At 45.2% G+C, this 27,351-nt stretch overlaps 1 protein-coding gene across 6 annotated transcripts in view; it reads right to left on the reverse strand.

Annotated features, from left to right (window-relative positions):
* The window catches only part of LOC102576869 (dimethylaniline monooxygenase [N-oxide-forming] 2), a 31,383-nt gene extending 7,315 nt beyond the window's left edge, over nucleotides 1-24,068 (reverse strand). For 2 of the 6 annotated variants that reach the window (XM_059728295.1, XM_059728296.1), the window contains exons 1-8: nucleotides 18,757-18,908; nucleotides 18,157-18,294; nucleotides 17,340-17,528; nucleotides 16,219-16,381; nucleotides 14,715-14,860; nucleotides 14,003-14,202; nucleotides 11,463-11,815; nucleotides 8,852-8,924 (exon numbers count right to left, since the gene is read on the reverse strand). In XM_059728295.1, coding sequence (XP_059584278.1) covers nucleotides 8,852-8,924; nucleotides 11,463-11,815; nucleotides 14,003-14,202; nucleotides 14,715-14,860; nucleotides 16,219-16,381; nucleotides 17,340-17,528; nucleotides 18,157-18,294; nucleotides 18,757-18,777 — 1,283 coding nt within the window. In that variant the 5' untranslated portion in view covers nucleotides 18,778-18,908. Of the gene's footprint in view, nucleotides 1-4,235; nucleotides 4,814-8,851; nucleotides 8,925-11,462; nucleotides 11,816-14,002; nucleotides 14,203-14,714; nucleotides 14,861-16,218; nucleotides 16,382-17,339; nucleotides 17,529-18,156; nucleotides 18,295-18,756; nucleotides 18,909-22,384; nucleotides 22,487-22,615; nucleotides 22,649-23,940 lie in introns of those variants that run through there. The other 4 variants (XM_019486497.2, XM_019486498.2, XM_019486499.2 and 1 more) reach the window with 4 other exon arrangements.
* Nucleotides 24,069-27,351: the final 3,283 nt, after the last annotated feature.

The following is a 27,351-nucleotide window of genomic DNA, read 5'->3' on the forward strand; positions in this document are numbered from 1 at the left end:
GTTGGCCCCTCCAGCACTTGTGGCAGGAAGTTGTTCCCAACACTCTCCAAACACTTCCTAGATTGCCTGTGCACTGCTGTTTTGCCCTCCCAGCAGATGTTAGGGTTATTGAAATCTCCCATGAGAATTAGGGCCTGTCACATGGAAACTTCTGTCAGCTGTTTGAAAAAAGCCCCATCTACCACATCCTCTTGGTCTGGTGGTCTATAGCAGACCCCCACCACAACATTAGCCTTGTTACTCTGCCTTCTGACTTGAACCCAGGGACTTTTGACAGACCTGTTTCCAGTTTCATACTGGAGCTCTGAGCAATCATACGGTTATTTTACATAAAGTGCAACTCCTTCTCCTCTTCTTTCCTCCCACCCCCGTCCTTCCTGAACAGTTTGTACCCATGACAGTGCTCCAGTCAAGTGAGCTATCCCACCACATCTCTGTTATTCCAGTCATGTCATAGTTCTGTGACAGTGTGAGGACTTCCAGTTCTTCCTGCTTGTTTCCCAAGCTCCATGCGTTTGTGTAGATACCTGCAGTAACTAGCCAATTGCTCTAATTCTCAGGAAGAATGAGAACACCTCCCCTCTTGCCTACTCCTGCTTGTACTTCCTCCAGGTCACCCGCTTTCTCACTTACTTCAGGGCTTTGGTTTCCAACTCCTGACAAACCTAGTTTAAAGCCTTCCTCACTAGATTAGCGAGCCTGTCTGAGAAGATGCTCTTCCCTCTCTTTGTCAGATGGATCCCATCTCTTCCTAGCAATCCTTTTTCTTGAAACATCTCCCATGGTCAAAGAAGCCAAAGCCCTGCTGGTGACACTGCTTGTGCAGCCATGCATTGATCTGCAGGAAGCACCCGCTCCTGCCCGAGCCCTTTCCCTTAACCAGATGAATTGAGAAAACCACCTAAGCTCCCGTCTCCTTCACCCTTTCGTTCAGAGCCTTGTAGTCACTGTTGATCTGCTCAAGGTCTCCCCTGGAAGTATCATTGGTGCCCACATGAATGAGCAGAATGGGGTAGTATTTAGAGGGCCAGATGAGTCTTGGTAATCCTGTGACATCTGGGATTCATGCTCCAGGCAAGCAGCAGACTTCCTGAGACAACAGGTCAGGCCAGTAGATGGATGCCTCTGTCCTCTTCATCCAACCACCAGGGAGTCTCCAACCACTATCATTCATCACTTCTTCTTGGTGGTGGTTGTCTAGATCCTTCCCACCTTGGGGAGGCCAGGCCCGTCCTCCTCCACCAATAGAACATGCTTCTTACTTTCTGTTCCTAGGGCTCCATATCTGTTCTCCAGATTAACTGCTGCAGGCAGAGAAGATTTCTGCTTGCTGCCAAAAGTCACAACCTTCCAGCTTTCACCTCCCTCGGAGTCCATATCCTCTTCCTTCTCTAGCGCTGCCTTTGGCAGTCCTTCCACGGTCCTGGAGATCTCTTTCAGCATTGAATGGATGGACTTCTCGTGGCATAGGATGCTTTGGAGTCTCATCACTTATTCCTATAGCTCTCTTGCCTGCTCCCTGGTCATTCAGGGAGTCTTCTTTTAAATCCTTCTGGGCCTGGACTGGATCTGCTCCATCGTTAGGGCTTTTGTCAAGCACAGGTAGCAATCACTCAGCAACCACTCAGCTAGCAACACTCCCAGCTTCTCACAGTACATGCCCAAAACATACACAGTCCACCAAACACTCAGCAAGTCAAAGGCACAGGGAGCCCTGGATCACTTACCTTCCCAGGGCAGGATCTGGTGCCTGGTTTCTCATCCTTTTAAGTTGGAATCACATGTGGCATCACACCCCTTAAGTTGGAAGCACCATATCTGTATTTTGGCCCCTTCATCACTGCTGATTTAACCCAATGTGAACCATGAATTCTCTCCATAGCATGCTTCATGTTCAACACCCCCTTAGTTGTGCTAGTCATTGTGCCCTAGGGTAGAGGGCACACTCTGGGTAAGCTTGTCCCATGTTTTGCTAACCTGAAGTCAGTGTAATGCACAGTGTGACATGGAGCCAGAAGCCTCTTTCACTATCAGGGGAGAGTACAGCAGGGCCAGACACAGGCATGGGCAAACCAGGAGGCTGCTGGGGCCCAGACAGAAAGGTAATTTTTTGATTAATATTATCATTATCTCTGGTGAAGAGGGGCCTGATACTAAAAGTTTGCACAGGCCCGCCAGGAGGCTAGGTACGGTGCTGGAGTACAGCAGGCTAAGCCTTCTGTGTGGGGCTGCAGCAGAGGAGCAGAAGCTTGCCATTAGGCAAAGGAGAAACCCCTGTGTGTAGCTGGGGAGCCACATGAGCAAAAAGGGTGGGGATTAGAAGGACACAAGCCTAGGGCTTCTGGCAAAGGGGGGCAGGCTGGCCCTGTAGGCTGTAAGCAGCAGAACTCAGGGGAAGAGAGGGGCCTGACCTGCCAGGGAAGAAGGGCTCCAGACTGCAGGGAAGCTGGAAGGAAGCCCCTGAACTACCAGGCAGAAGATAAATATTTTGGGCCTGGCACTGTAGCTTGTTGCCACAATGTGGTATTGATCCAGGGTTGGAAGGAACCTTTGTTTGAGAACAGATGCTCATATTGTTGTGCTTGTGTTTAAATACTGGAGGACCAGATTGTGCATGTGTAGATGGAGGAGACCACCAAGAAGCATGCCAAGGGAACTCTGGGCCCTAGACCCTTCTAAAGGGGAGCACTGCTGTTAATGGAATGACTGTGGTGGCACACAGCAAAGACTGGGGCTGAGGAGCCACAGCCTGCAAAGGGCAAGAGCAGGTGGCCACCAGAGGATGACTTTGCCGCCCCAGCACCAGACTGGCTACAAGAGCCACAGCTTTCATTAGATAATGGTGCCACAACTCCTTCTCTGAAGTCTCCTAAGTACCAAATCCTCTGTCCATTTTCATCAGTTCAAAGTGAGTATGGAGTGCTACTAAATCAGAATGGTATAGCTTTGCCATCCCTTTTGGTACTGCTGTAAATTACACCAAGTGGTATAAAAGGTTTTGTGACCCTGACTCATCATTCATAAGCACCTCACCTGGAAGCAAGCAGCAGTTGAACAAAGGTCTTCTGGAAAAGCATCAGGAAGTGAAAATGTTTAGAAATCAGCTTTCTGTAAAACTGAAGCTAACTAGTCTATTTTCACATTCAAGCTAAATGACCCCATAGCAAATAAGCAGGTTCAGTGCTGAAAGGTAAATGAAATACATGATACATTTTCAGTTCAAGTCATCTGAGGCTTTGTTTTGGTAGCTTGATGGTCCCCTTGCTCTTCTCTCCAATTCTATTAAAGGTACCCAAGTAGGGCTCTCACCTGTGGGCTTGATTTGAAGGTCAAATTCTTAGGGGTGTGCAAAACAGGCCCTATACAATTTGGATTTGGCCTGAATCGGGGACAGTGATTTGATTTGTTGATTTGGATCACTGTCCCTGATTCGATTCAGCTGAATCTGAAGATTCAAAGCTGATTCAGAGAATCAGTGATTCGGGCATAGACACAGCTTTAAAAGTTTTTTCTACATACCTCAAGGTACCAGCGCGGCTCATGAGCGCTGCAATGCTGGGGTGGATGGAGCATCCCACAGGAGCGCAGGGGGCCTTCCCACGTGCTCGGCGGTGAACCTGGAAGCGGACTGGTTCACTTCCAGGTCTACCGGGGAGCACACAGGGCCCCCCCTCCCCTGCCCCCACGTCTTCCCGGCTCGGCAATCAGTCACAGGGGGACCCTGAGACCCAGGAGGCACCAGTTGCTGAGCTGAGGGGCTACGGGGGGGGGGGGGGGGGGGGGGGCGCTGGTGCACGCCCCAGTGGACCCAGAAGCAGACCGGAAGTGCTTCTGATCCACTTCTGTGTCTGCTGCTGAGTGCGCTGGGGAGCCCTCTGTGCTTCCATGTGCCCCAGCATTGCAGCATTCATGAGCCCCTGCTACCTAGAGGTATGTAGAAAAAACATTTAAAGCTGTCTCTACGTCTGAATTGCCAAATCTTTCTGAATCTCTCTGAATTGATTTGGAGGGTTCCGATTCAATTCAGAGAGATTAAAGGGTCCTCTGATTCGATTTGGAGATTTGGCCACTGAATTGGGTCGAATCTCTGCTGAATCGAATCAGGGACTGAAGCTTCACACAGTTCTACAAATTACTACTGGTGGCATGTGGGTAGATGGGTAGTCTTGAGTGTAAAAGGAATTTTGGCTAAAATGTTAATACAGATTTGAAGCAAGGAGCAAGTTGGTTGAAACTAGGTTTTCATTTCCTTGTTTATTATGTCAAGGTAAACAGTGGGCTTCATCAAGGATTTGCTTGGGATGTGCTTGGCTGGAGGAATCTAAATGCTTCTTGGAGCTGGTCAATAGTTTTGACCATCTTAGAACTCTCACTAGGAAATCAGAGCCCTCCTTTCATAAAATCTCTTGCCCAAAAGGAAATGTCACCATTAAGACATACTCCAGGGAACCGCAGCTGAGGGGAATATTTGAAAATAAGGAAAATGGCACCAAGAAATGCAGGCAGACCAAGAAGTGTAAACCAGCCCAAAGCTGAGGACTGATTGGGAGAATCATTGACAACTCGTGTCCTCAGAGGTGTCAGCACCCGCTGCCACTGAGTCAGGATGGCATTTCTGGCTCCTCCCCATTTTCCTGGTCCCACTAGACGGTATTGGTAGGGTGTGCATGGGCCAAAGAAGACCTCCAGAGCCAGCTTTGGATCCGTCAGGAACAGCAGCAGTACGTTGGGCTTTACACCAATACATGATGCAATTTCATCCATGTAAACAACAAAACTTGCTCTTGTATTGTTGTAATCTCTGGAAAAACCCCTTCATTAGGAAACAAGAGCAAATAAATAAAAGAATATTCCTATATTGTTATTAGCGCATCTTCTTTCCAAATAAAGATAAAATATATCATTGAAATATCCTGATTCATTCAAAGCTCCAAGCAGGAGCAAATACTCAAAAGGGCAAACTAGAAAGTAGCCTACACTGAGAAACGGCTGCTAAAATATTATAACACCACATTTAAAACCAAATTTATGGTCTTCACCAAAATGAATGGGAGAAACAAAAAGCAGATACAGCTTAAGATAGACACTAGGGGAAAAAATACAATACAAAATTTAGAGCCCTCCCATCTTTCTCAACTATATAGTTAATCCAATAAAAATACTGCCAAACAAATTTTGCTTTACATACGTTCCTTGGATCATTACAGCTACAATATAATAAGATTAATTAACTGAGTTTTAGCCATGTTATCTCTAATAATTTTGGCTACGTCATCATCTCTAATAAAGTGCAGCACACATACAACAGATTGAGAAAAGGTGAATGAATACGGTGAGGCACAGGAAGTCCCCCACAGGGGAGGAGATTATAGGTCCATGACCACATCCCTTTGGAGGCCTGTAGTCATTCAGTGATTAAGTAGTATACAAAAATCCTTTTTATCCTCTGATGTTTTCAGCAGATAAGATATTAACTCCTAGCTGAAGTTTCTCATGATTTCCCAATTATACCATGTTCCATTTTGTATGATTACTTTTCATCCTATTTTTCTTATTCTGGTTCTCAAGGTCATCATGCTGATCCTCCTCTCAACTGATGACACCTCTCATCTTTGTGCCATTAGCACGCTCTCATTTTTTGTGCCAGGATAATTTATGAAAATATTTAACAAGCTCAGTCCCAGAACTGATCCTTGAGCCACTCCACTAGTAAACTCCCTCCAGCCTGGTAGTTCCCACTCAACTCTCATTTAGCAAGTTCCTTAGCCTTAGTCCTTGTGTTCCCCTGCTTCATTGATAATTTCCCATGTGTCACCATAGCAGGTGCTTTACTGAAGTCCAGGTAGCTTAGATATACTGCTCTTATAGCTATCAGATTAGCCTGGTATGCTCTCCTTTGGCAAACCTATTTTGCATGTTAGCCCCATTATTCAGGTACCTCCATATTTATAATTATCCTTTCCTTCAAAATTTGTTCTAAACCCTTTCATACTATTAAGGTCAAACTAATAGGCCTACAGTTGCTTAGATCACTTGTTTCTCTTTTCTTTAACACTTTATATGCTATTTTCTAATTATATGGTACCACCTTATATTTGTTAAAAATATTGGTCACTGGACCTGTGGTTTCCTATAACAGATTTGGGGTGGAAATTATCTAGTCCCAGCTCTGTGTCCCCCATTGCCTTGTCCCCCTCCCCGCCCCGCCTCACCAAAGGGAAGCGTGGCAGGGTACTGTTGGTGCCTGCCACTTTAAGCATTTGAAACAGACAGCAGGGCAGCCAGCAGGTGTGTGTGAGAGTAATGAGGCAGTCACAAGACCACAGGAGGGCTTTGGGATTGGAGGAGGGGGAGGAGCAGGCTCCATTTTAGACCCAGGCCCTCAGGGCTGAACCAGCAGTCTGTTGCTGGCAGCCGAAAAAATGACGCCTGGCTGGAGCTGCTGCTCACAACATCATGGAACATGCTTGGATGTATATAAGCTGGAGTTGTGGGGAAGGAGGAGGCTCCAGGGCCTAGATATAACTGAAAACTGCACCCTGTTGGGGCAGGATGGTCTGGTGGGGCTACCTGTGGCAGGGTAGTTCTGAGAAATGCCAGGCCAGTCTCCTTGTCAGTGAAAGGTGAGTAAGGGGCATCTTATAACCCCAGCCCCCACGGTCAAGACCCCGGAGCTGAGTTGTTCTGGGCAGAGAGCTCAGAACAGAGTTGTTATGGGCTGGGAGCCTGAGATGAGTTGGTATGGGCAGGAAGCCCTGAGCTGAGTAAACACTGAGAAGGCTGAGGCTCAGCTGATATAGCTGAGTTTGAAGGAAGAGAAGGCAAGCTACTCAGACTTGACCGGATAGATCCTTGAACTGGTCAATGCTGGGGCCAGGACCTGACGGGGTGGGGTCAAAAGAGCCAGGGGCCCACCAGCTGAGGGACACCCAGAGCCAGAAGCCTGGGGGCCAACTGACCTGATGCAGGTAGGGCCAGGGCCTGGGAGGCCAAAGGTCCTAGAAAGGGGACCACAGCTTGAGAGGGAGAATGGTACAAGTGATCTTAGCTGCCTGGGATGCAATCTGTGAGGCATGGGACACAGTAAAGGAAGGTTGGAGCCATGTGTAATGCCCTTAGCACTGAGCAAGTAAATGGGCAGCCTCCTGCCTGGTTAACATCTTAATTATTATCATCAAGGCATGACAGGTGAGGATGGTGGGTGGTTAGCCCAGAGACAGGCTGGCAGGCCAATAACTGACCAGCCCCAGGAAGGCCTCCTGTTACAGAAAGACAACTGTTGAGGTCCTGGGTTCTGCAGGTCAGATATTAGAGTTTTTATTGAACAGAAAAAGAATTTAAAAACCTCTTTATAGATCATTTCAAGTGTATGGACAGCTCTGTACTTTATGGCTCTCTCTGAAACCACTCAAGCTCTTCCTTTCTTATATTTTCTCGCTACTTCCCCCTAAGATGTATAGTTCACATCATCTGCAGCTTCTCTGTCTAGGGGAAAGGTGCACAAGGGCTGAGGTGTATTTCCTACAGTTCCACCATGTTCATCCAAGGACAGTACTCTGGAACTAAACTAGGTTAGGCTGATGAAACCCTCCTGAACTAAGACAGGGTTAATAAATGGACACGGTAGCTGTCAGATGGGTCCTTCTGCCAGCATCTTAATACTGGTCTGTTTGGCTTTAACAGATACTAGTATAAAATGATGTTCTGTTCTAGCATAGGTCTCACCAGAAAAACTTGAAACCAGAACTCTTCTAGCTTCAGTCAGTGGCTGACACTGCTATTATGAACTTTCCCATGTAGGAAAAGTAAAGGCCATCTTGTATCTGGCCACAAGATGGTGCCACTGTCCTGGAGGAAAAGTAACTTTATTCAGCACTTTTTGTTGCATGAAAGAAACACTGTGAAATCCCAGCAGATGTACAGCTCTGCTTTTGTTCTGCTTTTGTCCTGCTACAGCTAAAGACTCAGCCTGGATTTTGCACAGAGGTTTGTGATCCTTTTGAGTAAACCTGGGGCTGTTGTACCTAACCAGTGCCATTTCTCTGTGGTTTTGAAGCTGTGTTTCTAAGCAAAGATCGAGGAAGGTGCAGACCCACATAAATGAAACCAAATAAATGTTTTAAAAGACCCCCCGCAAACCTACCCCCCTGGTGAGTGACATTCTATGATCTCTGGTTGTACATTGCTATGTTACGGCAGGCTTTTTTTCTGCCTCTAAAACTGCTGTTTGATTCTGTAGGTGAATAAGCTAAAACTCAAACTGATACAGGGAAAAGGGAAAAAATGGAGCAAAAAGGGTTTTGTTTAATCTAGCTACTGAGTTATTTTGATGAACGCTGCCACAACATTCAGGATCTTAAGGCAGTGTCAACTGTTCAGCTTAACACCTACTAAGTGCAGTTAAAATGTGATCAAACACATGTTACTTCCTTTCAGGTGAAGATTCTCTCAAGACTGTATCATGTTTCCTGACACATACTAACATTAATACTTCACAACATTCCAATGATTTGCGACTGCTGCAAGTGAACATGTTACTAGACTCCTAGTTGAGGTTTTGAGAGATCTGACTTCAAGACAAAGCTCCTATGTCGCCTTGGAAAGTCACACAGCTGCCCAGTGTCTCCATCTCCCATCTGTAAAACAGCACTTCCTTGCTCCACAGGCACAACTTGGTGATAGATGCATTAAAAGTTTGCAAGGTACTGAGATTCTGGAACAGTAGGGTCCCTTAGAGGTATGTAAGCCTGATAGAACTGTTCTTAGGGGCTTCCTTTCCCCATTCAGCATCCATATGATAGAGGGGAGCATCACAGCCATAACATGCAAAAGAATAGATAACATTTCATACCGTTTCATTAAAAGTTCCTTTTCCTTGGAAACATCAGTCATCATTCTGCTGACTTGAGGGAGCTTATTTGACCCTGAAAACAAAAGAGAATCCAGGGAATGTAACATCACTTGGAAGGGAAAGCAGCTTTCTTTCAATCTTCAAGCCAGGTGGCGCACTAAGCTCCTTCCTCAATTACTTATGAGCTGAGAAATAGTCAGCGCAAGTTGGGCTTGGTAGAAAGAGTCAGCCTCAGCTGGGGGTCAAGCAGCACAGGTTCATTGAAATCCAGAGCTAGGAGAATCTTCATCAACTGGTTATAAAAGTTACGAAACCATTTGTTTCCCACTGAAGCTAATGTGATCTTTTTATGAGGAATTATACTCTACAAGTGCCATATTGTGGGACCTGAGTTCTTTTAAAGTATGGGACAGGTCCTTTTGCCCTAGTCTGCACAGATGTACATAGTCAAACAAGACAGCCAAGAATCTACCCTGTGCCAGAAGGCCAGATGTTGATCATACCTAGCCTGTACTGGCCTGAAATATTCAGTGATGTTGAAGAGAGTTTTGCCCAAGTAAGGACACCCGCATGCACCTGCTACGCATTGCCAGTGTTGTACAGTCCAGGTCTAGAGTATGCTCTTCTATCCATGAGTGGATTCTGGCACTGATGCCACAGGACAGTATAGAATCTCATATAAGAACATAACAAGTACCATACTGGGTCAGACCAGTGGTCCACCTCACCCAGTATTCTGTCTCCAACAGTGGCAGGAGGGATGCTAGAAAGGGAGAGCATTGAACTGGGTCTCTCATTCTAACCATTATTCTATACCCTCATGTCATGGCGGGGTCCCACAGGAGGGCCGTGATCTCCCTGAGGTCCCTCTCACCATGCCAAGTCCAGCCCAAGGGCACCCTCTTATTCTCGCCCGCCACGTCTTTGATGTTCAGTAAGTTTGGGAGACTGCCTTACACCTCCTTGGGCACGGCTAATCGGGACCTCCGTCCCCGTGGTCCCCGAGTTCTCTTGGACCCCCCCCCCCGGGGGGTCTCCCCGTACGACGGGTGCTCCCCAGGCACCCTAGTCTTAGGGCCACGCGTGGCTCCTACCAACCCCTAATACCATGCCCCAAGCCTTGCAGATGTTCTGGACGTTGTCCTGTCGCAAATCAACTTGCCCGCTCCCTCGGGCCTACTCCATACGCTCTATGGAAGCGCCCCCTCCTGGGCTCCCCCTCTGTGCCCACTCCAGGCTCTCTCTAGTATACTGCCCCTCTCTTGGGGCTCTCGAGGCCAACTTTAGGCCTTCTCTAAAGTGTCGTCCCTTTCAGGGACCCTTATCCACTCTGGGACTTCGTATCGAGCCCTACTGTCTCTTAGGCCCACTGCACTGCTAACCTCCCTCCTCCGGGCACACCGTGCTGCTCTCCCCTTTGCCGGGGACCACTGCTGCACTTTGCCCTTCTCTTGGGCTCTGTACTGCTAACCCCTTTCGTTGGGGTCCACCGCAGCACCCTTTCCCTGTCTGAGGTCTATTGCAGCACTAGCCTACTACCAGGGCTTGCTACGCCCATCCTGGGCTTCGCAATAGTCCCCCTTCTCTGGGACTTGCTGTGCCCATGCTAGGGCTCCTCAACAATACTGCTTCCTCTCTGGGGCTTGCTACACCCACTCTTGGGCTCCTAATGATACGGCCCCTCTCTGGGGCTTGCTGTACCCCCCTTGGGCGCTGGGGTCCTCACGCTCCGCCGTGAGGCCCCTTTAAGGATACTGCGCCCTCACTAGCACCAGGGTTCCCACACCACTGGGGTCCCTTGGGGTTTAGCCGCTCCTCTCTGAGCTTAACTGACCCCACAACTCTGCCCTGCAACTCTCAGGGCCTAGTGTGCCCTCACTGGCACCGGGGGCCCCACTTTACCATGAGCCCCCTATGAGGCCTCCTCCTACCCCTAGAGCCTCACCTAAACCACCGGTGTAATAGACAACCACAACCAAACACAAGCCTCTTGGCCACAACTTAACTCTACGTCACCTGGCTAAACCATGGTGCTCAAACCTCTTCGAGCTGCCCTCCTTCACTCAGCTAGAGCGGTTCCTACAGCGCTCACCTCCTAGCTCCTGCCTCTGTGACTGCTGGCAAGGAACTACTAGCTTGGCCTCAGCCCTGGGCTTTATGAGGGCCAGGCCCTGCCCCCTTCTGGCCAGCTGACTCACATTAGTTGCCCCGGCAACCCGCAGCTGTGCTTGTTATGTTCTGCTAGGGCGCTCTCTCCCTGGCAGTTTCCACTGTCTAGGAGCAGGGCACCGAGGTGCCCTGCGACACCTCAGTCTCTCCTAGTATGACAGCTGCTCCAGGCCCCTGATCATTCTGGCTGTCTTTTTCTGTACATTTTCTAATTCTACTACATTCTTTTTCAGATATGGGGGCCAGAACTGCACATAGTATTCAAGATGTGGGCACACTATGGTTTTCTGTAGTGTCATGATGATGTTCTCTGTTTTGTTTCCAATCCTTTCTCAATTATGTCCAACATTTTATTGGCTTTTTTGGTCACTGATACAAAGTGAGCTGACAATTTTAAAGGTCAACACATTGGATATTTTTGTTCAGACATTGGTCTCCCTACCTTTAAAAACTCTTGTGACCCAGCGAGCCTGGAGTTCCGTTCCTACCATGATGGAGCCTGTTAGCTGTATAAAGCCAAGGACAGCCAGTGTTGGCTTCTCCAGTTGGGGTGGGAAGACATATTTGTAAAGGGAGGTCTTGCTTTTGCAGACATTCTGAACTGACTCTTCAAGGAAAGGAAAAGACACAGTGAATCCTGTGGCAAAGACCACCACATCTATGTTGTCCATGACAGTCTCATCTTCAAAGATAGCCGAGGTTTCAGTAAACTCCTTCACATTTGGTTTTACCACGACAGCACCACAGAGAATGCAGCTTGGCAGCTCATCATTCACAATCAAATGTAGCTCTTGACTTGCACACAGAAGGAAGGGAAAAAGATTGAACATAATGTTAGCTACCTCCTGGTGCAAAAAAGTAAAGCAGTGCTGAAAATGTGGTTACCTTACAATGAAGCGCTAATAGTAGGGAAGCAGATATGGGACTATTCATGTTTTTAGCTGTGAAGTATGTAAATGGGGAAATATGCATTATGTGGATAAAAATAAGAGAAAAGAATCTAGATTGTTTATTCTGTGTTTCCTGGGACTACCTTTTATGGGCTGCATTCTATCTTGCACCAAGAAATGTTTTATGTTCAATTGGGTGGGAAATTGTAAAGGAGTTGACACAGCTTCCTGATTCTCAGCCTAAGACCTGCTTTCATTTGTAGCAGCTTGCTATGATCTCTATAGGAGCATGCTCCAGTAGGGATGAGACAAGTAGAGTGAGTGATTCTCACACGGGTGGGTATGGGTCAGGCATGGGTCAGGTGGTCAATGAAAAAAACATCCCTGGGGCTTTATATGCACCTATACCCTCCTGGGGGAATGCTAAAATGGCCAGACTCCATCTCCTGTGTATTACATAGACTTAACAGCAAGTAGCCTTACAATGGTGATTGTCATGTGGATAGCTTTTCACTTGAACAATGATCAAAGCCAGAAATTCATTTCCTGTAGACCACCAAACAGCACTGAAGGTGTAATGAACTGAAGTTACTGTCCTTCATGTAGGTGGATTCTGACACAGTGGCCTAGATGCTAAAAGTGTCTTTATCAGTGTAATGGGGCCCCTATCCCATCACTGAAGGAGAGAGCGAGCCAGGGAGCAGCTGGCTGGTTCCAGCCCCCGGGTGGAACTAATAGTGGCAGAGGGCCCTTTGGTGAAATGGCTGCCCATCACAGGTGCAGCTGGCACAGTGTGGCCAGTGACTGACAGGCCTGGGGCAAAAGTACTAGGGATGTAAGATGCCTTATAAAACCAGGACTGTAGCTGAGGCCTGGGGAGAGGGGGGGCCTGACCAGCCAAGAAGAAAGGACTCCACATTGCGGAGAGCTGCGAGGAAGTCCCTGTGCCAAGGCAGCAAAGCTAAATATTTTGGCCTTACGTTGCAGCTCATTACCACAGTGTGATGTTGACCTAGAGTTGAGGGAGGGGACAGGACCTTTTGTTTTGGAGTGGAGGCTCATATTTTTTGTTGTGTTGAAGTTTGATCTGGAAAACTGGTTGCGGCTGTAGGAGGGGAGAAGACCACCAAACAGGGTGCCAGGAGCATCCTGGGTCCTAAATCCTTCAATGGGAGGGCTAGCAGCATAAGTGGGCTAAGGCCAAGATGGCCAAGGCCCAGTTGTGAACCCCAAGAAGCATGGAAGCTGTAAGTAGTGGCTGGGTGGAGCACTGCTCTCAGGTGCAGCCAGCACAGGACTATAGTTTGTGGCAGAAAGACTGATGGCACAAGTCCAGAGCCCACAAAGCGTGAGACCAGGACTGAGGGGCCCGGAGCCCGCAAAGGGCAAGGCTGGTGTTGGGGTCTGGGAGTCTAGGGTCCTGCAACAGTCGACCTCAGATGGAGGGACCCAGCCAGAGTAGTGGGCCAGTGCCAGGGGGCCTCAGCCCAGACAAGGCTCTAGGACCTGAAGCAACCTCCCCTGACCTCTAGAGGCAGCCTGCCAGTCCAATTATAACATCAAGATGTGGCAGGAAAGGCAACAAGGAGAGACCTTGAGAGGCCAGAGGTGTGAGCAAGTCAAGGAGTCAGGTGGCCACTAAGGGGTGACTTAGCCACCCCAGAGCATGACCTACTATAATCAGTTTTTCAAGCTATCCAGTCTCCTGCCTGTCATGGCGTACTGTTCTTGATCTTCAAAATATAGATCCTGATGGGATATCTATTATGCTGTTTTTCCAAAGGAGCTGTCATCAGTTTCACAAGTAAGAATCAATTTGTACGAACATTTATCATGGGAATAAATAGGAAAATTTGCTGCTGCTGGAAAATGTGTTAAATCCCAAAGCACAATTTCTGTAAGAAAGGTGATGTAGGCTTTTGATACTCAATAATCATTTCCAAAATGAAATAGGAGATGTATACCCCCACTCCCTCAAAACCTCCACCCCAAAACCAACCCCCCAAACCAATCAATCTATTAAAAAAAGGAAACAAACAAAACTATCTCCCAACCCCCTCAAACAAATAAATAATAACAACAAAGAAAGCACCTTTTTTGCTGAAACAAACTATAGTTTTCATGGTTAAACCATGCGCTGAATTTCTCTCTCTTGATCCTGCTCGCGAGGACTGATGGGAGCAACCATTCAACACAGTTGGCAAAGCGTGTGGTGAACACCATGTCAAGAGGGAAGCCCTGGTTTGAAACACGACTAACCACCCATGTGCCACTTCTGGTGCTGAGAAATACCTGCAAAATAATTAAGGATTGGGAAGTCTCTTGCTCAGGGATGTGGTTTCTTTCTTGTTTCTACTGTCAACTTGCTGCTTTGACATAAAGAGATCTTTTGTGTGGAGATAGAGAATTAATCTGAATATCAAAGAACGAGGTTGGGATAAGAAAGCAGTGTCCAGATGAACAGTTTGGTTGAGGAGGTCTCTTTAACTTCCAGTATATGCAAACCCACTATTTAATCTGCTAAACTGATTTGCACAACTGTGCCTTGACTTGAGGCACTGCATACTTTACAGATTCTGGGTAATACCCAACCTTGACATATCTTAATTTACTGGCTTGTTTACCCCATCATACCCTCCAGCATCCCTCCTCAGGCAGTTTTCCTGCAAAGTAAATACCTGAGTAATGGGGTTGTTTGTGGGCCACAAGATACCAGATATAACTAGTATGTGAACACTATGATGACACCATGCCTGCTTAAAGAATGCATATGCCTAAACTCTTGTAACACCACATAACTATACCTGAGCAGCCACATGACTGAGGTCCACAGCAATATCTCCTCCAGAATTCCCAGTACCGACCACAAGGATTCTTTTTCCTTTGAAATCATCTGAGTCTTTGTACTCCCAGCTGTGGAGGCACTGGCCTTTAAAGCGATTTCTTATACCTTGAAGAAAAAAAACCAACAGGGGATACCTCCTGTCACTACAGGCATATATTTGTTCCACTGAAACAATTCTATTGACAGCTTTGTTACTGATCCTTCATTTCCTTTGAGTCCCTCTAGTCTTTCTGTTTTGTGAACAGTCATTCTTCAAACAGCACAGTCAGCCTGCGAGCTGTCGGATACAAGTACACTTGAAGTCAATGGAAGTCTTTCCATTCACTTGACTGGGTGATGCATCACACCCCATATACACTGAAAGGGTCAAATACCCTGTCCTACTGGCCCCATTGTGGTTGATGCTTTTAAAATCTCATGCTACTTAATATTACATACTTAATTTGCAGCTTTTCTAACATATTTAATTTTACTTAGGCTGAGAAGCTTCAGGTCTGACCGGGGGGGTGGATACTGGAATTATATATAACTTAAAAGGCAAATAACAACAGTGAATCACCCTCACTCATATATTAGTGCTTTCCATCTTCATTTTCCACAGTCTTTTTTTGGTGTAAATCAGCATCACTCCCCTGAATTTAATAGATATGCTGCTTTACAACAGCTGAAAATATGAATCTTTAAATTTTCAACTTTTTATAAAAATGCGGTCAGTTGCTTTTTACAACCATAACAGCATTTTAGGCATTAAGACCCCCCCTCCCCCCAGCTTCATTAGATCATTGCCAACAATACTCAGCACATAACATCATTCTTTGCTTTCCCTGTTCATCAGAAGAAAACTATACCCATGGGAAGCAAAATTTACTTTGGCCATAAGATATAGACTGGGGACCATAAAGGCATACAAGGGGAGAAATATGAGGGTAGAGGGTGGCATCCCAAAGTGACATCAGGCATTCAAGATGGAAAGGGACTCATAGGGAATGAGTTATTTTTTTGTGAGTTGCAAAGCCTTATTCTTTTCTTCAGTAGACCTGAAATGCTTAATCTTGGCTCTACCACACTATGCCATACTGGTGACTTTTCAGGCATTTTGTATCAGTTTGTGTTTTTTCCCCCACATTGCATACATCACCATCACAATTATGGCTCACCATAGTGTCTGTTGGAAGTATAATTAGTAAGTAGGCAATACACATTAGGAAAAGGAAAGCTGAAGGACTTTGGGAATAAAGTATCTCTTTACACATAATGACCATCTTCAGTGAGCAGTATGAAGAACTCACCAGTGCACAGCAGGGAAGTCCATATGTTGCAGTATTCCAATCCCACAGATGAAATTATTTTATTGACTAATGATGTGCAAGGATGAATTTCAGAGCACTCTGACCAGAACTGAATTTCTCCCTATATTTTATATGGTTATACATAATACGCTGAGCTGGAAATGCAGGACTTACCAGGAAAAGAATCCAGTGGCAAATGTGGCTCTGCATAATGGCCACTGCAAACCATAACAGCATCAAAGATGGAGGACTTCTGTTCCCCATTGGCCTCAGTGACAATTTCCCACTGGCCACTGGCAGAAAAATCTGGGCATTTCCTTATGCTGTGAACTGTGGTCTTATTTTAAACCACAAGAAAGAAACACCATTATGGACTATTCTATTATTAAAAAAAAACAAAAAAACTTGTTCCTGTGAACCTTTTAATTTTTAGTGCTTGTGATCTGTGGTATGCTCAGAGGGGCAAACAGTTATTTAACCTGTAAATATGCTCTACCAAGTAAGCATCTCCAGCTTTGGCTGCTTTGCGATCAGGAAGTAATGCCAGGAGGCGGAGAAGCTCCCTCAATAAGGTAAGCTAGGTTATGTGCTGTGAGTGTGGTGTGTTGTCAACCAGCATAAGTTAGAGCAGTCCCAAACCACTTTAATTTGCTGCTGGGCGGGGGGTGGGGGGAGGGGGGTGACTTGACTATTTCTAGCATACCCATGAGAGTACAAAGATAGCATTAATCTTTGTTCCCATTCTTTTGAGTTCTGCATCAAATGTAGCATAGGCCAGGCGTGACCAACCTGTGGCATGTGTGCCACAAGTCACGTGGGCAGCCCCTGTTTGTGGCTCATGGCAGACTGGGGGGCTTAATCTGTGGCATGCTTGCCAAAAAGGTTGGCCACCATTGGCTTAGACTATGGTTATACAGTTTATTTCAGGGTAAAAAGGACCAGGACTTTATCTCACTTCTGCTGCTCTGTGGTAATTTCCTGAGTATTTGCTCTTCTTCTGTGAAAAATGAAAGCTAAGCTATGGTAGCCAGTAGTGAAGGAATGCACATTACTACAGTATAATTTCCACTTACAATAGTGTGAAGTGTGTACACACAGGCAGCCATCAGAGAGCAGCTGATGTACCATAAAGCCCTGACCCACTTTGCTCCACACTTAACTGTTTATCTCTTCATGCCCTCAGTCACATCTGAGGTTTTGGCCTGTTAACTGCAGCTATCAGTTACTTTTTTCATTGTTTGTTTTTACTGACTGCCCTAAAGCAGATACATACAAACCTTCAACTTTCTTCTTACCCCGAAGTGTATATACTTGAGAAGGTCAAAGTGCTCAGCATACATTCGAAAGTAGTTCAAGAGCCTGGAATGGTGTAGGTAGTTGGGAAAATTATCTGGGAAGGGGAAATCACTAAAACAGGACATTTCCTTGGAGGTGTTTGTTATCACAGATCTATAGACACTGATCCTCCCAGATTTTGTTGTTTCCTGCATAAAATACACAAGGATATTTTCAAAAAGTGACTGAAGTTGAAGAATTTACTTGACCTGAGTTATCAAAGCAGAGTTAAAATGGCCTAGCTGCAAAACTCATATGCAGAATCAACACATTTCCACTTCTTCCTGTCTGAGATCTTGTTATTCCAGATTAAGGTAGGGTATGAATCTAAGTCACTATAGCTATTCTGGAATAACTCCCTTTGGGGCTGCTTTTATTCCATAGTAAGAGTGTGTACTTTACAAGCTATTTTGGAATAGTTATCACGGAGCAGTTTATTCCACAGTATCTATTCCAGACAATTTCCTTATGTAGACAAATCTTCAGTCACCTTCACTATGTTAGTGGAGGAATGGACACACCTGGATTCCAGAGCTCTTGTGTATGCACTGATTTCATATGGGGAGAATAGATATGGAAATTCTAAAGATCTCCATCTTCTCATCCCAATCAAGTCAAAGAAGCCTACTGAGTCCAATGCACCATCTGTCCCTAGGACTATGGCTACAATTTCGTCTACACTTCAGATATAAATTATGCCAACATTCAGGGCAATATGGAACCAGATCCAAAATAAAAGCAGTCTTAAAAGTCACTAGATAAGCAAATCTCACTTACTGAGAACCTCCAGAGTCCCCCAATGTCATTGCTTCTCTCAAAGCAGGTGGGCTTTAGCCCCTCGTCCAGACAGCACTTAATGGAGGCCAGTCCACTGACACCAGCTCCGATGATTGCAACTCTCTGCACCATGGTTTCCTTTATCAAGACAGAGTCAGATAGGTCCCAGAATTAACCTCTCAAGCACTTTGGTACACATCTTGTAAGAGCTTATGCTGGAATGTAATAACACAGCCCAGAAACAAGGGCCTGGCATTTAGGTGACCCAATGAACTGTCAGTTAAAGTTGATATTTTTATTGCTGTACTTAACCAATCACTGGTATGGTGCAATAACGGATTCTCCAGGGCAGAATTTCCTGATCATGGGCACACCTGCATGGATTTTTCCAGGCAAGTATAATATTTTAGGAATGAGTGAAAATGCCTGTTCTACTTTTCTTCAGTGATCTCAATGCCAGGCACTCGTACCTTTCCAAGCCTCAAAGTATTCAGGCCTGGTTGGCTTAATATTATATTCTTCAAAACATATATAGGCACTATGACAAACTAGGATTTCTTGCTGCACTGAATTCAGTGAAAAAATTCCTAGTGATTTTACCGGGGTCAGCATTTTGCCCATGTGTTTAGGATGGTGCTGTCAGAAAATACAGGAAGAGAAAGAATGCCACGATAGTCCACCTTTCAGTAATATTTGAGAGAGAATGCCAGATCTATGAAGCTTGAAGATTTTATCTCCTATTTCCAGTTAACCTAAAAAACAGGGTTTTACCATGAAAGGAACAAGCATGATGACACAGAAAAAAAAGTCCAACAGGCATAAAAGACATTCTCTCACATAAGAGGGAGAAGTAGTTCTTCAGGGGAGCTGCATTTAGACCTAGGCACTTTTTGAGGCAGGAGTGGGCAAAATACAGCCCATGGGCCAGATCCAGCTCACCGACTGATTGTATTTGACCTGTGGATGGGCAGCTGGCAACTCATAGGATCTGGCCTGTGGGCAGCCAGTGGTTCTGGCTTCAGCCACTATGTGGTGCTGCGTGGGTGTGTGGGACTGTTTCTGCCAAACTAGGTGGGTGGGTGGGTGGGTGGGATTGCTTCCACCCAGTGCTGAAATGTCAGCATCAGCTGTGGCCCTGGGTAGATGCCCTGATCCCCATCCAGAACCTCCTGGGTGCATCCACAACTGATGCCAGCATCTGCCCAGAGCTGCTTTTGCCATGCCAGATGGATGGTGACTCAAGCTGTGGATAGTACTGGCAGGTTCCGGGTTGCTTTAATAACCTTTTTATCAAAATGTGTTGTTTCTGCTGAGTGAGAACAGTTAATATACAGTATATTGTACATTGGAGGAAAACTGCAGAATTTAACCGTTGGATGGGAAAAGATAGAAAACTCAGTACTTCAGAACACTCAGAGATACCAGGAAAAAAGTGCCCCGCTGCCATTTTTTTTCAGTGCGGGGATGCTGATACACATGATGCTGGATTCCCTGGAGCACGGTAATTTCCATGCTCCAGCAGACTTGATTAATTGAGCCTTGATTAATTGAGACTGCTCTGCTGCACTGGAATAACAGTGCATCAGAGCAGCCTCCCTGCACGTATACAGAAGCCTTTTCTTAACAAATTGATTGGAATCTCCAAGAATGCTTTACCTGCTTTGACAATGAGGTATGCATAGCTAAGCTAAGCTATACTAAGTTATGCTTAGCTAAAAAAAAATATAAGTCAATATGATCTTGGCTTTCTAATAGAAAGCAGAACATTTTCACTCATCCAGGAGGAAGTGGGCTAGGACAGATGGGCAGGCTGCAAATTGGGACCAGTAGGAATCAGAGAAGAAAAATACTTCCTGTGAATGAAAGTAGAATTAGACCTTCCTGAGATAACCTTAGACCTTAGGCTTCTTGAGACAGTTGCTGAAGTTCATCTCTATATATTTTTCTATTATTTTTAATCCCTAAATAAACCTTGTGCTTAGGAAAGAAGGGCTGGACTTGTCTTGGGGAATTTATATCATCTTTGTTCTTTCAGAAGAGATGATTCCTCAGGTTCTCTAATGGAAGTGGGCCTGCAAGGTAAAGGTATATGCACCTACCCTTGTTTCAGTTTAGAAGGCCAAGGAGCACAGAAATAACCTCAAGAAAGGTTTAGTGGCATAGAGCAGTAACAGGCAGAGAGGAAGACATCTCTAAACACTCCTGTAACATTTTTGGTCCCCTGTCCCTCTGAGGACCACATCCTTTTGGACAATGCCAAGGACTGGACACACGTAACCCAATAATACATTCACATACCCCACATATTAGTACAAATTTTACCCCTTACTATGTTTTTATTTATCCATACATCCCGTTTGTACATTTATTGAATGGGCAGAAGTTGTTAAAGTAAAGCTTCAGATAAGGACTGCATGGAAATACAGCAAATCCATTTAATTAAAAATGTTTAGAATGTTTTGATACTTGTTTTAGTTCCAATGAAGAAAAACAAATCTTGGATTTTGTTTTCTTTTAGCTTTTTATTTATTATGAGAAAGTGTGAGAGAGGGTACCCTTCATAGTCTTGAGTCAGAGGACTCGCCTAGAATATACCAGATTTACAGTACCCTTCCTCAGGCCTCTGGAGATCATACAGTTAGTCCAATAAAAGATATCACCCACAACAATTCTTGCCTCTCACACCTCCATAGATCATCACAGCAACATCATCATCCTAACTCTAAGAAAAGGTAGAAACTCAATGAAATTCAGAGTTAAGATTAAACTTGGCAAAAAATGAAACACTTGAGAAGGCTGTATTTACCTGAATCCAAATGGCTTGCAATTTAAGACAGTATCACCAGTAATTATATTCTATGCATGGAAAATTACAAATTTGTTATAATTTTCTATATATAGAATCTAATTATTGGAGGGTTGTCTTAAATTCATCCCCCTACTGATGTAGCAGGGAAAGCAGAGGTGGGGATGAGGGGCTAGACCCCTGCTCCTTGCCTCCTGACTCTTAACCCCTTCATGCCTGTGCTTGACCCCAATACCTGTCCCACTCCACTCCTTCCCCCTACCCTATACCTATTGCCGGTGCCTGCCCCCCATCCCCTTGCTCCCTGCCCCTCCAGGCTCTGCTTTGCTCCGTTCCAGCTCTGGGAAAGTCAGTGGTGATGATCCCAGCCTGGCCAGGCAGAAGCAGATGGTGGCAGCTGGAGGGACGAGCTGGAGCTGGAGCAGAAGGTAAGGAGTGGGGGCGGTGGGGGTGTGAGGCAGCATGGTTTCTCCTGCACTCTCCCTAAGCCTCACAGGAAGGTCTCCTACCTGCTCCCCCACCACACACCCCTCTGCCCCCACACTAACCCTGGTCTAGGAAAGGTGACGGCTCAGCTCTGGCTTTAGCCCTGGGCCTGGGGCTGAAGTCAGAGCTGAGCTGCCACCTTCTCTGGGGCAGTACTCGAATCCAACATGCTTTCTCCAACATGCTGTTAAGGGCAAAAAGACCTGTTTTGGATTCAAGTAAATACAGTATATAAGCATACAGTTAAGGCAACCAAAAAAAAGCAAAATGCATTCTGGAAAAATATTGGTATATGGGTATGTTTCAAAATTCTGAAAATCAGACTCTGGTTCTTACTTCACTTAAGGGCTTTGAAAATACTGCCCCCTAATTTTTTATTCTACATTAGATATGTTTTGTTTTAAAAAGTATATCATCAAACTTTATTTTAAGATAGTAAACACTATCGCATAAAAATTCCTATAAACACTTAGAAGTAATAGCAAAAGGTAGGCGTATGGAAATACGCAACCAGCATGTGATGAAATCAATTTGTAGATAATGCTTATGTGCAGTAGATTGTTTTCGTCAAAGATAATATTTCCTGCTATGAGTTTTTCTAATTTGGCAAAGGAGAATTCTCTCTGATACTGAGTATACATGAAGTTAAGGCCAAGAGTCTGAGCATAGGCAACTGGTAGGGGGTGCACGGGGGTGCACGTGCCCCCCCGATGGGGCCACTGCCCCCCCTGACGGCTGACACTGATACTGTCGGTAGGGCTGGTGCCCCCCTGACAGGGCTGCCACCATCAGCAGCTTCTGCGGGTACGCCCCCAGATTCAGGAGGCACCAGTCACTCATAAGTCTGAGAGTCACAACGGCAGAAGGCACAGCAGGACATTTTGTTTAAAGTATGAAACTGCAGCCTGGAATAAAGTCTTTAGCAAAGAAACTCACCTTTTTGCTTCAGTGTACATTTGACTAGATGCAGTATGAAGCGTTTCTTCATAAATGAAATGAGGAGAGACTAAAGTCCAGTTACAGCTCATTTTCATTTATCTCCTCTGAACTTTGCACACGCTTACCTGACTGCATTTCTATTTGCTTCCATGTGACTTTATTTTAAAAGTTTAGTATATATTTATTATTTTTTACTTTATATAGGTATATACAAACTCTTTTGCTTACTGTATTATTTGATCTTTATTCCTGAGGGCTTACCTAGTGGGAAAAGCACACACAATTTTACCACAGCAAGGTAAACATTTATTTAAAAAAAGGAGGGGTTATTTGTGACTGTGTTCATATAAGTACATTAAGTTATAATACTTATAAGTATAAATAAGTTATAAATAATAATGTAACTGTTTGTTTTCAAACAGAACCTCTTCTTCTAAAACAGAAAAATGGAACAAATATATACCGTTATGTCCTTATCTGATAGTGAAAGGTACATTTTCTGAAATAAGCTTTTGGAATGGGAAGGTTAAATAACTTCTTCAGAGCCATGCAAGTCTTCCTGGCCATGTCCTCAGAATCCTGGAAATGCTGTTAGCTCTGGTTCCCTGAGTGGCCATGGCTGCCAGTGGCCTAATTACTTCTAACTGGCCTCAGTTGCCTGCATGGGGATGGCTGCCTGCTTTCATGGTTTTCTGGCTCCTGGGCCTTGCTGAATGCTTTTTCCTGGTTTCTGTTTCCTGCCCACTGACTCCCTGTTCCTGACTCCCAGATCCTTGCTTTCTGAGTTGCTGGCTCCTGACCCCCCAAGTTTATGGCTGCAGTCAGAACCACTGCTTCTGGTTCTTGACCTTGTCTGCTCCTCCTCTTCTGGCTTGTGAATTTATTGGGACCCTTGCTTCCTGACCTTGCTGATTCCTGATTCCTCAGGTCATCATGACTCTGTGGGCACCTGTACACACCACAGAGTTTAATCCTCTTTAAATTAAATTAATCCTCTTTAAATTAAATAGGTTTATAAAATTTAAACTTGTTTATTTTGGAGCATCACACATCAGTGTTTGCACACACTTGGTTTTCAAATGAATTAAGCCAGTGCTGCAGGAGAGCGGGACGGTCCAGTGCTAGCCCCCCTGGTCTGGGACCCCTCACCCTGTGTCATGCCACGTCATTGTGGGAGCACAGAGCTTGCAAATGGCACAAGGAAAAAAAAAAGCTGAACCAATTTGAAAGTGGAAGCAATTTGAAGGGGTGAACTACAAAAAAGTCACAGTGCCATCTGGTGAACAAAGAGGCTTATTACACATCTTTGAGTGCCCTTGTGTTTGCATGCAATGAATCCATGGATACAATGCTTTAATTTGCGGCGAGCCAAACTAAACTACATCTGAGGAGTTTTACTTTAATGGACCAGAAAGACTTTCAAAGGGTTCATAAAACCCACTTGTGCAGCAAGGATCACACTGCCCACCCTAAAGATGTTCTGGGTACCTGGGAAAAGGGCCCCAAAGACTATAAGGACTGCCGGAGAAGTTGCTCTGAGCACAAACACTTACCTTTTGCAGACAAGAAGGAAAAGAACAGGACCTGGGAAGATCACAGACACTGAGATTTATCAGCTCCTGTCAGTTCCAGTTAGCTGGGTGCATGACAGAGAACAGTTTAAAAATGTATCCAGAAACAACTGCAGGAGAGAGAGGAAGACAGGGAGAGAACTGGAAGGAGTAAACAGCCAGGAAAAATGCTTGGACTATGTCCCAGCAGAGGCAAAGGAGGAGAGTAGGGAACTCTCTCCTTTTGAGGCTCAGAGGAGTCTCTCTACTTACCTGAATCCAGAAGAAAGAAGACACTGTGGCAGGGCTCAGAGGGCTACCGGTTACTCAATCCCAGAAAACCTGCAGAGCCCAAAGACAACTAACCATGAGTGGTGGAGTTGCAGGACAGGGGATCTGTGAGAAACCAGAAATCCATTGTTCTGCAGCCCACCTAATATTAAGGATAAATAGGGGTAAACATGATACAGGGATCCCCACTGCTAGAGACAGTTAAGCCGTCCGTTCCCAGGAAGCAGAGGCTGAGTACAGGGGACCAGCAGTCCACTGTATGATAATATATACAGAACCAAATCCAAGCCAGACATTGCCTTGGTCTATCGGTGACCCCTCAGAAACAGAACAGTGTGTGCAGAGAAATCATAGCCAATGAAAGGTCAACAGTATTTTAGACCAGCAAGCCTCCCTCCTTCTTTTGTTATATCAAGTCATGGCAGGAGGGATAGGGCAGCCATGTTGAGAGAAACCTTAGTTAAAAGACCTGCGGGGACCTTGAGGCTAGCACTCACTAAATCCCAAGGGTAATGTAAGCGAGCGATCTCATTAAATTCACTTGTTTGTTTACACCACTCATGCAAACAGTCACACTGTTGCAGTGCAAGAAAGGGCAAAAAACATAGCGTGTACAAAGACCCTATAATGCCAGGCCCCAGGATGACTGCCTACTTCCCAGCTATCTTGGACAGAGCCCTGTGTCTTTCCTTATGAGCTACTTCTAGGCAGTTGAATGCTGAGCATGTTGACAGTAGGAAACAGGGTGGGCTGGCTTCTGGGGATCCCATTATGAGGATCGCAGTTCTCTGCATGCACTGCATATGGGGATTAAGCATTAACCACAGGAATCTGGGCTCTACTTTGGGGTTGCGTGCCTTAAAATTACAGGCCACAGTGGTAAGCAATTGCAACACTGAAGTCTCTTTTAGTCTTCCAATCTCAGTCTTTCAGTGGCTCAGTTTTCCTGTCTGCTAACCAAGCTCTATGGGGAGGTATTATAAAATAATCAAATGGTGAGAAGCTTTTGACACAAAGCACAACAGGAAAAAAACCCTATTTATTATTACTATTATTACTATTATTATTATTATTAATAATAATAACAATCACTTGATTTTTTAATGTAAACTAATAATAAATATTTGGTTCTTATATGGAACTATCACTTACTAATCTCAAAGCACTCTCTCAAAAGCAAGACAATTTAATAATTTACATTTTACAGATGGGGAAACTGAGGCAGCATGCACTGGTTCCAACTTCACCCAGCAGGCCAGAAGTAGTGAAGCCCAGAACATAGCTCTCCATTATTCTGTCCTTTATGGCATATTGCCAACTTGTTACCCTAGAACCAATTTATTTTATACCTCAATTATTTTCTCTTATGTATGTGCAAGATGTCCAGATCTTGTGTGTGCTTGGAATATTTTGTTAATATAGTCTTCTCTCTGATAATTCCACCCACAAGTAACCAGTCCAATCTCTCTCCACAACACCCAGCATTATAGTAAACACTCCTTAATCTATTCCAAATATTCCTTCTACATTTTCTGTTTTCATTAGCTTCAGCGTTTGATCCCACTGGGTCAGGATGGCAGCCCTGGCTCCATCCCAGTCGAGCAATATTAATAGGAGATGCACAGACCAAAGAAAATTTCCAGGGCCAGTTTTGGATTCTTCGAGAATAGGGCCAGCACATTGGGTTTTGGACCAATGAGGGAGGCAATTTCATCAACGTAGACAAGGCAATCTGTTTTCAGAACCTCATCAAAGGAGAAACCAAATCATAATGGGAAAAAAAAAAGAAGTGCAAGATGTCATTGTGGTTGACTGATAAAATAGAGAGGGTGGTACTGAAATTCAGCCTCTGTTTTCTGGTTCACATGAGTATTGTACTTGAACGTGGCTGGGTTTGGACAAATATTTCAAATGTCCAGACAATTACTAGTTTCCTACTAAAAGATGAAGTTTAACTGCCTTAGGTGCAGGACAATTAAATTCACATCTGATTTTAGGACACCCAATGTTGCCTCCATATGTGGAAGTGGCTCTTGTCAACCCCTGGGGAACTTATTATCAACACCTATAACATCTCCATAGGCCATTCTAGTAATCTAGGGGTGGTGTGGTTTGGAGATCAGCAGGATGCCAGTGTTGGTCTTATTCTTGGGCTCTCAAACTAGGTAGATGATGGGATTTGCTTTATTGGAGAAGCGTTTCTTTTAAACAGGGACAGACCTTAAAGTACAACAGGTGTTGTGAAGGTCAGCAGTTCTCCATCTACAACCAACTCTCCAGAGACTTCCAAGGGAACAGAACGCTTCAGGGATACAGATGACATGCCTGAGCTTTTAATTCTATATTACATAAGGTCATTGGTTTTGATTAATAAATAATAATGCTACTTTATATGTAATGCTACTTTATATGTAATTGATCTCACTTGGGCCATTACTAGTTGTTAAACCCACATCCTTTGCTGCTGTGAACTTGATCCCTGATTGCTTCCCTGAAGGCGTAACTATTTAGCTGGCAACATGAGCAGACTCTTACCTATTCGTGTGAAACAAGAACTAAGTTCTGTAGCTCACCTTGAACTGAATGTACTTCACAAGCTCAAAATGCTTTGCATGCAGCTTGAGGTATTCAAAGAACTTGAGTTGTGCACGTAGTTTGGAAAATCCTCAGGGAATGGGAAATCTGAGAAGGCTGATATCTCCTTGCAAGAGTTGCTAACCACAGATTTATACAGACTTGGCTTTCCAACCTCAACGTGTTCCTATCAACAAGGTAGCACAGGAAAAGTGAATCCCATTCAAACACCTGAAGTGAGGCAGAAGAGCTGGGGTTCGGGGATGGGGGCAGAGAGCAGCAGTAGCAATGTGAGCACAGTTTCTAGTTTCCTGGACCAGGTCCGCCTCCCCTCCAGCTGGAAGCTGCTCTGGCATCTGAGCCAGGAAGTGAGACACTAGGAAAAATGCTGCCAGCACAACTCCCAGCTGCTTAATCCTGGCACAGGCAAACCCTGCTTGCTGTTGACACTGCTGAAGCCACCCAACCTGCACCGGACTGGAGCCGGGTTGTTCTGGCCAACTTCTTGAAAAGTTGCTTCAACCTTTCTGATAGATCTTTGTGCATCGT

The sequence above is a fragment of the Alligator mississippiensis genome, chromosome 5 (genome assembly GCF_030867095.1).
Source record: "Alligator mississippiensis isolate rAllMis1 chromosome 5, rAllMis1, whole genome shotgun sequence".
Taxonomy (NCBI): Eukaryota; Metazoa; Chordata; order Crocodylia; family Alligatoridae; genus Alligator; species Alligator mississippiensis.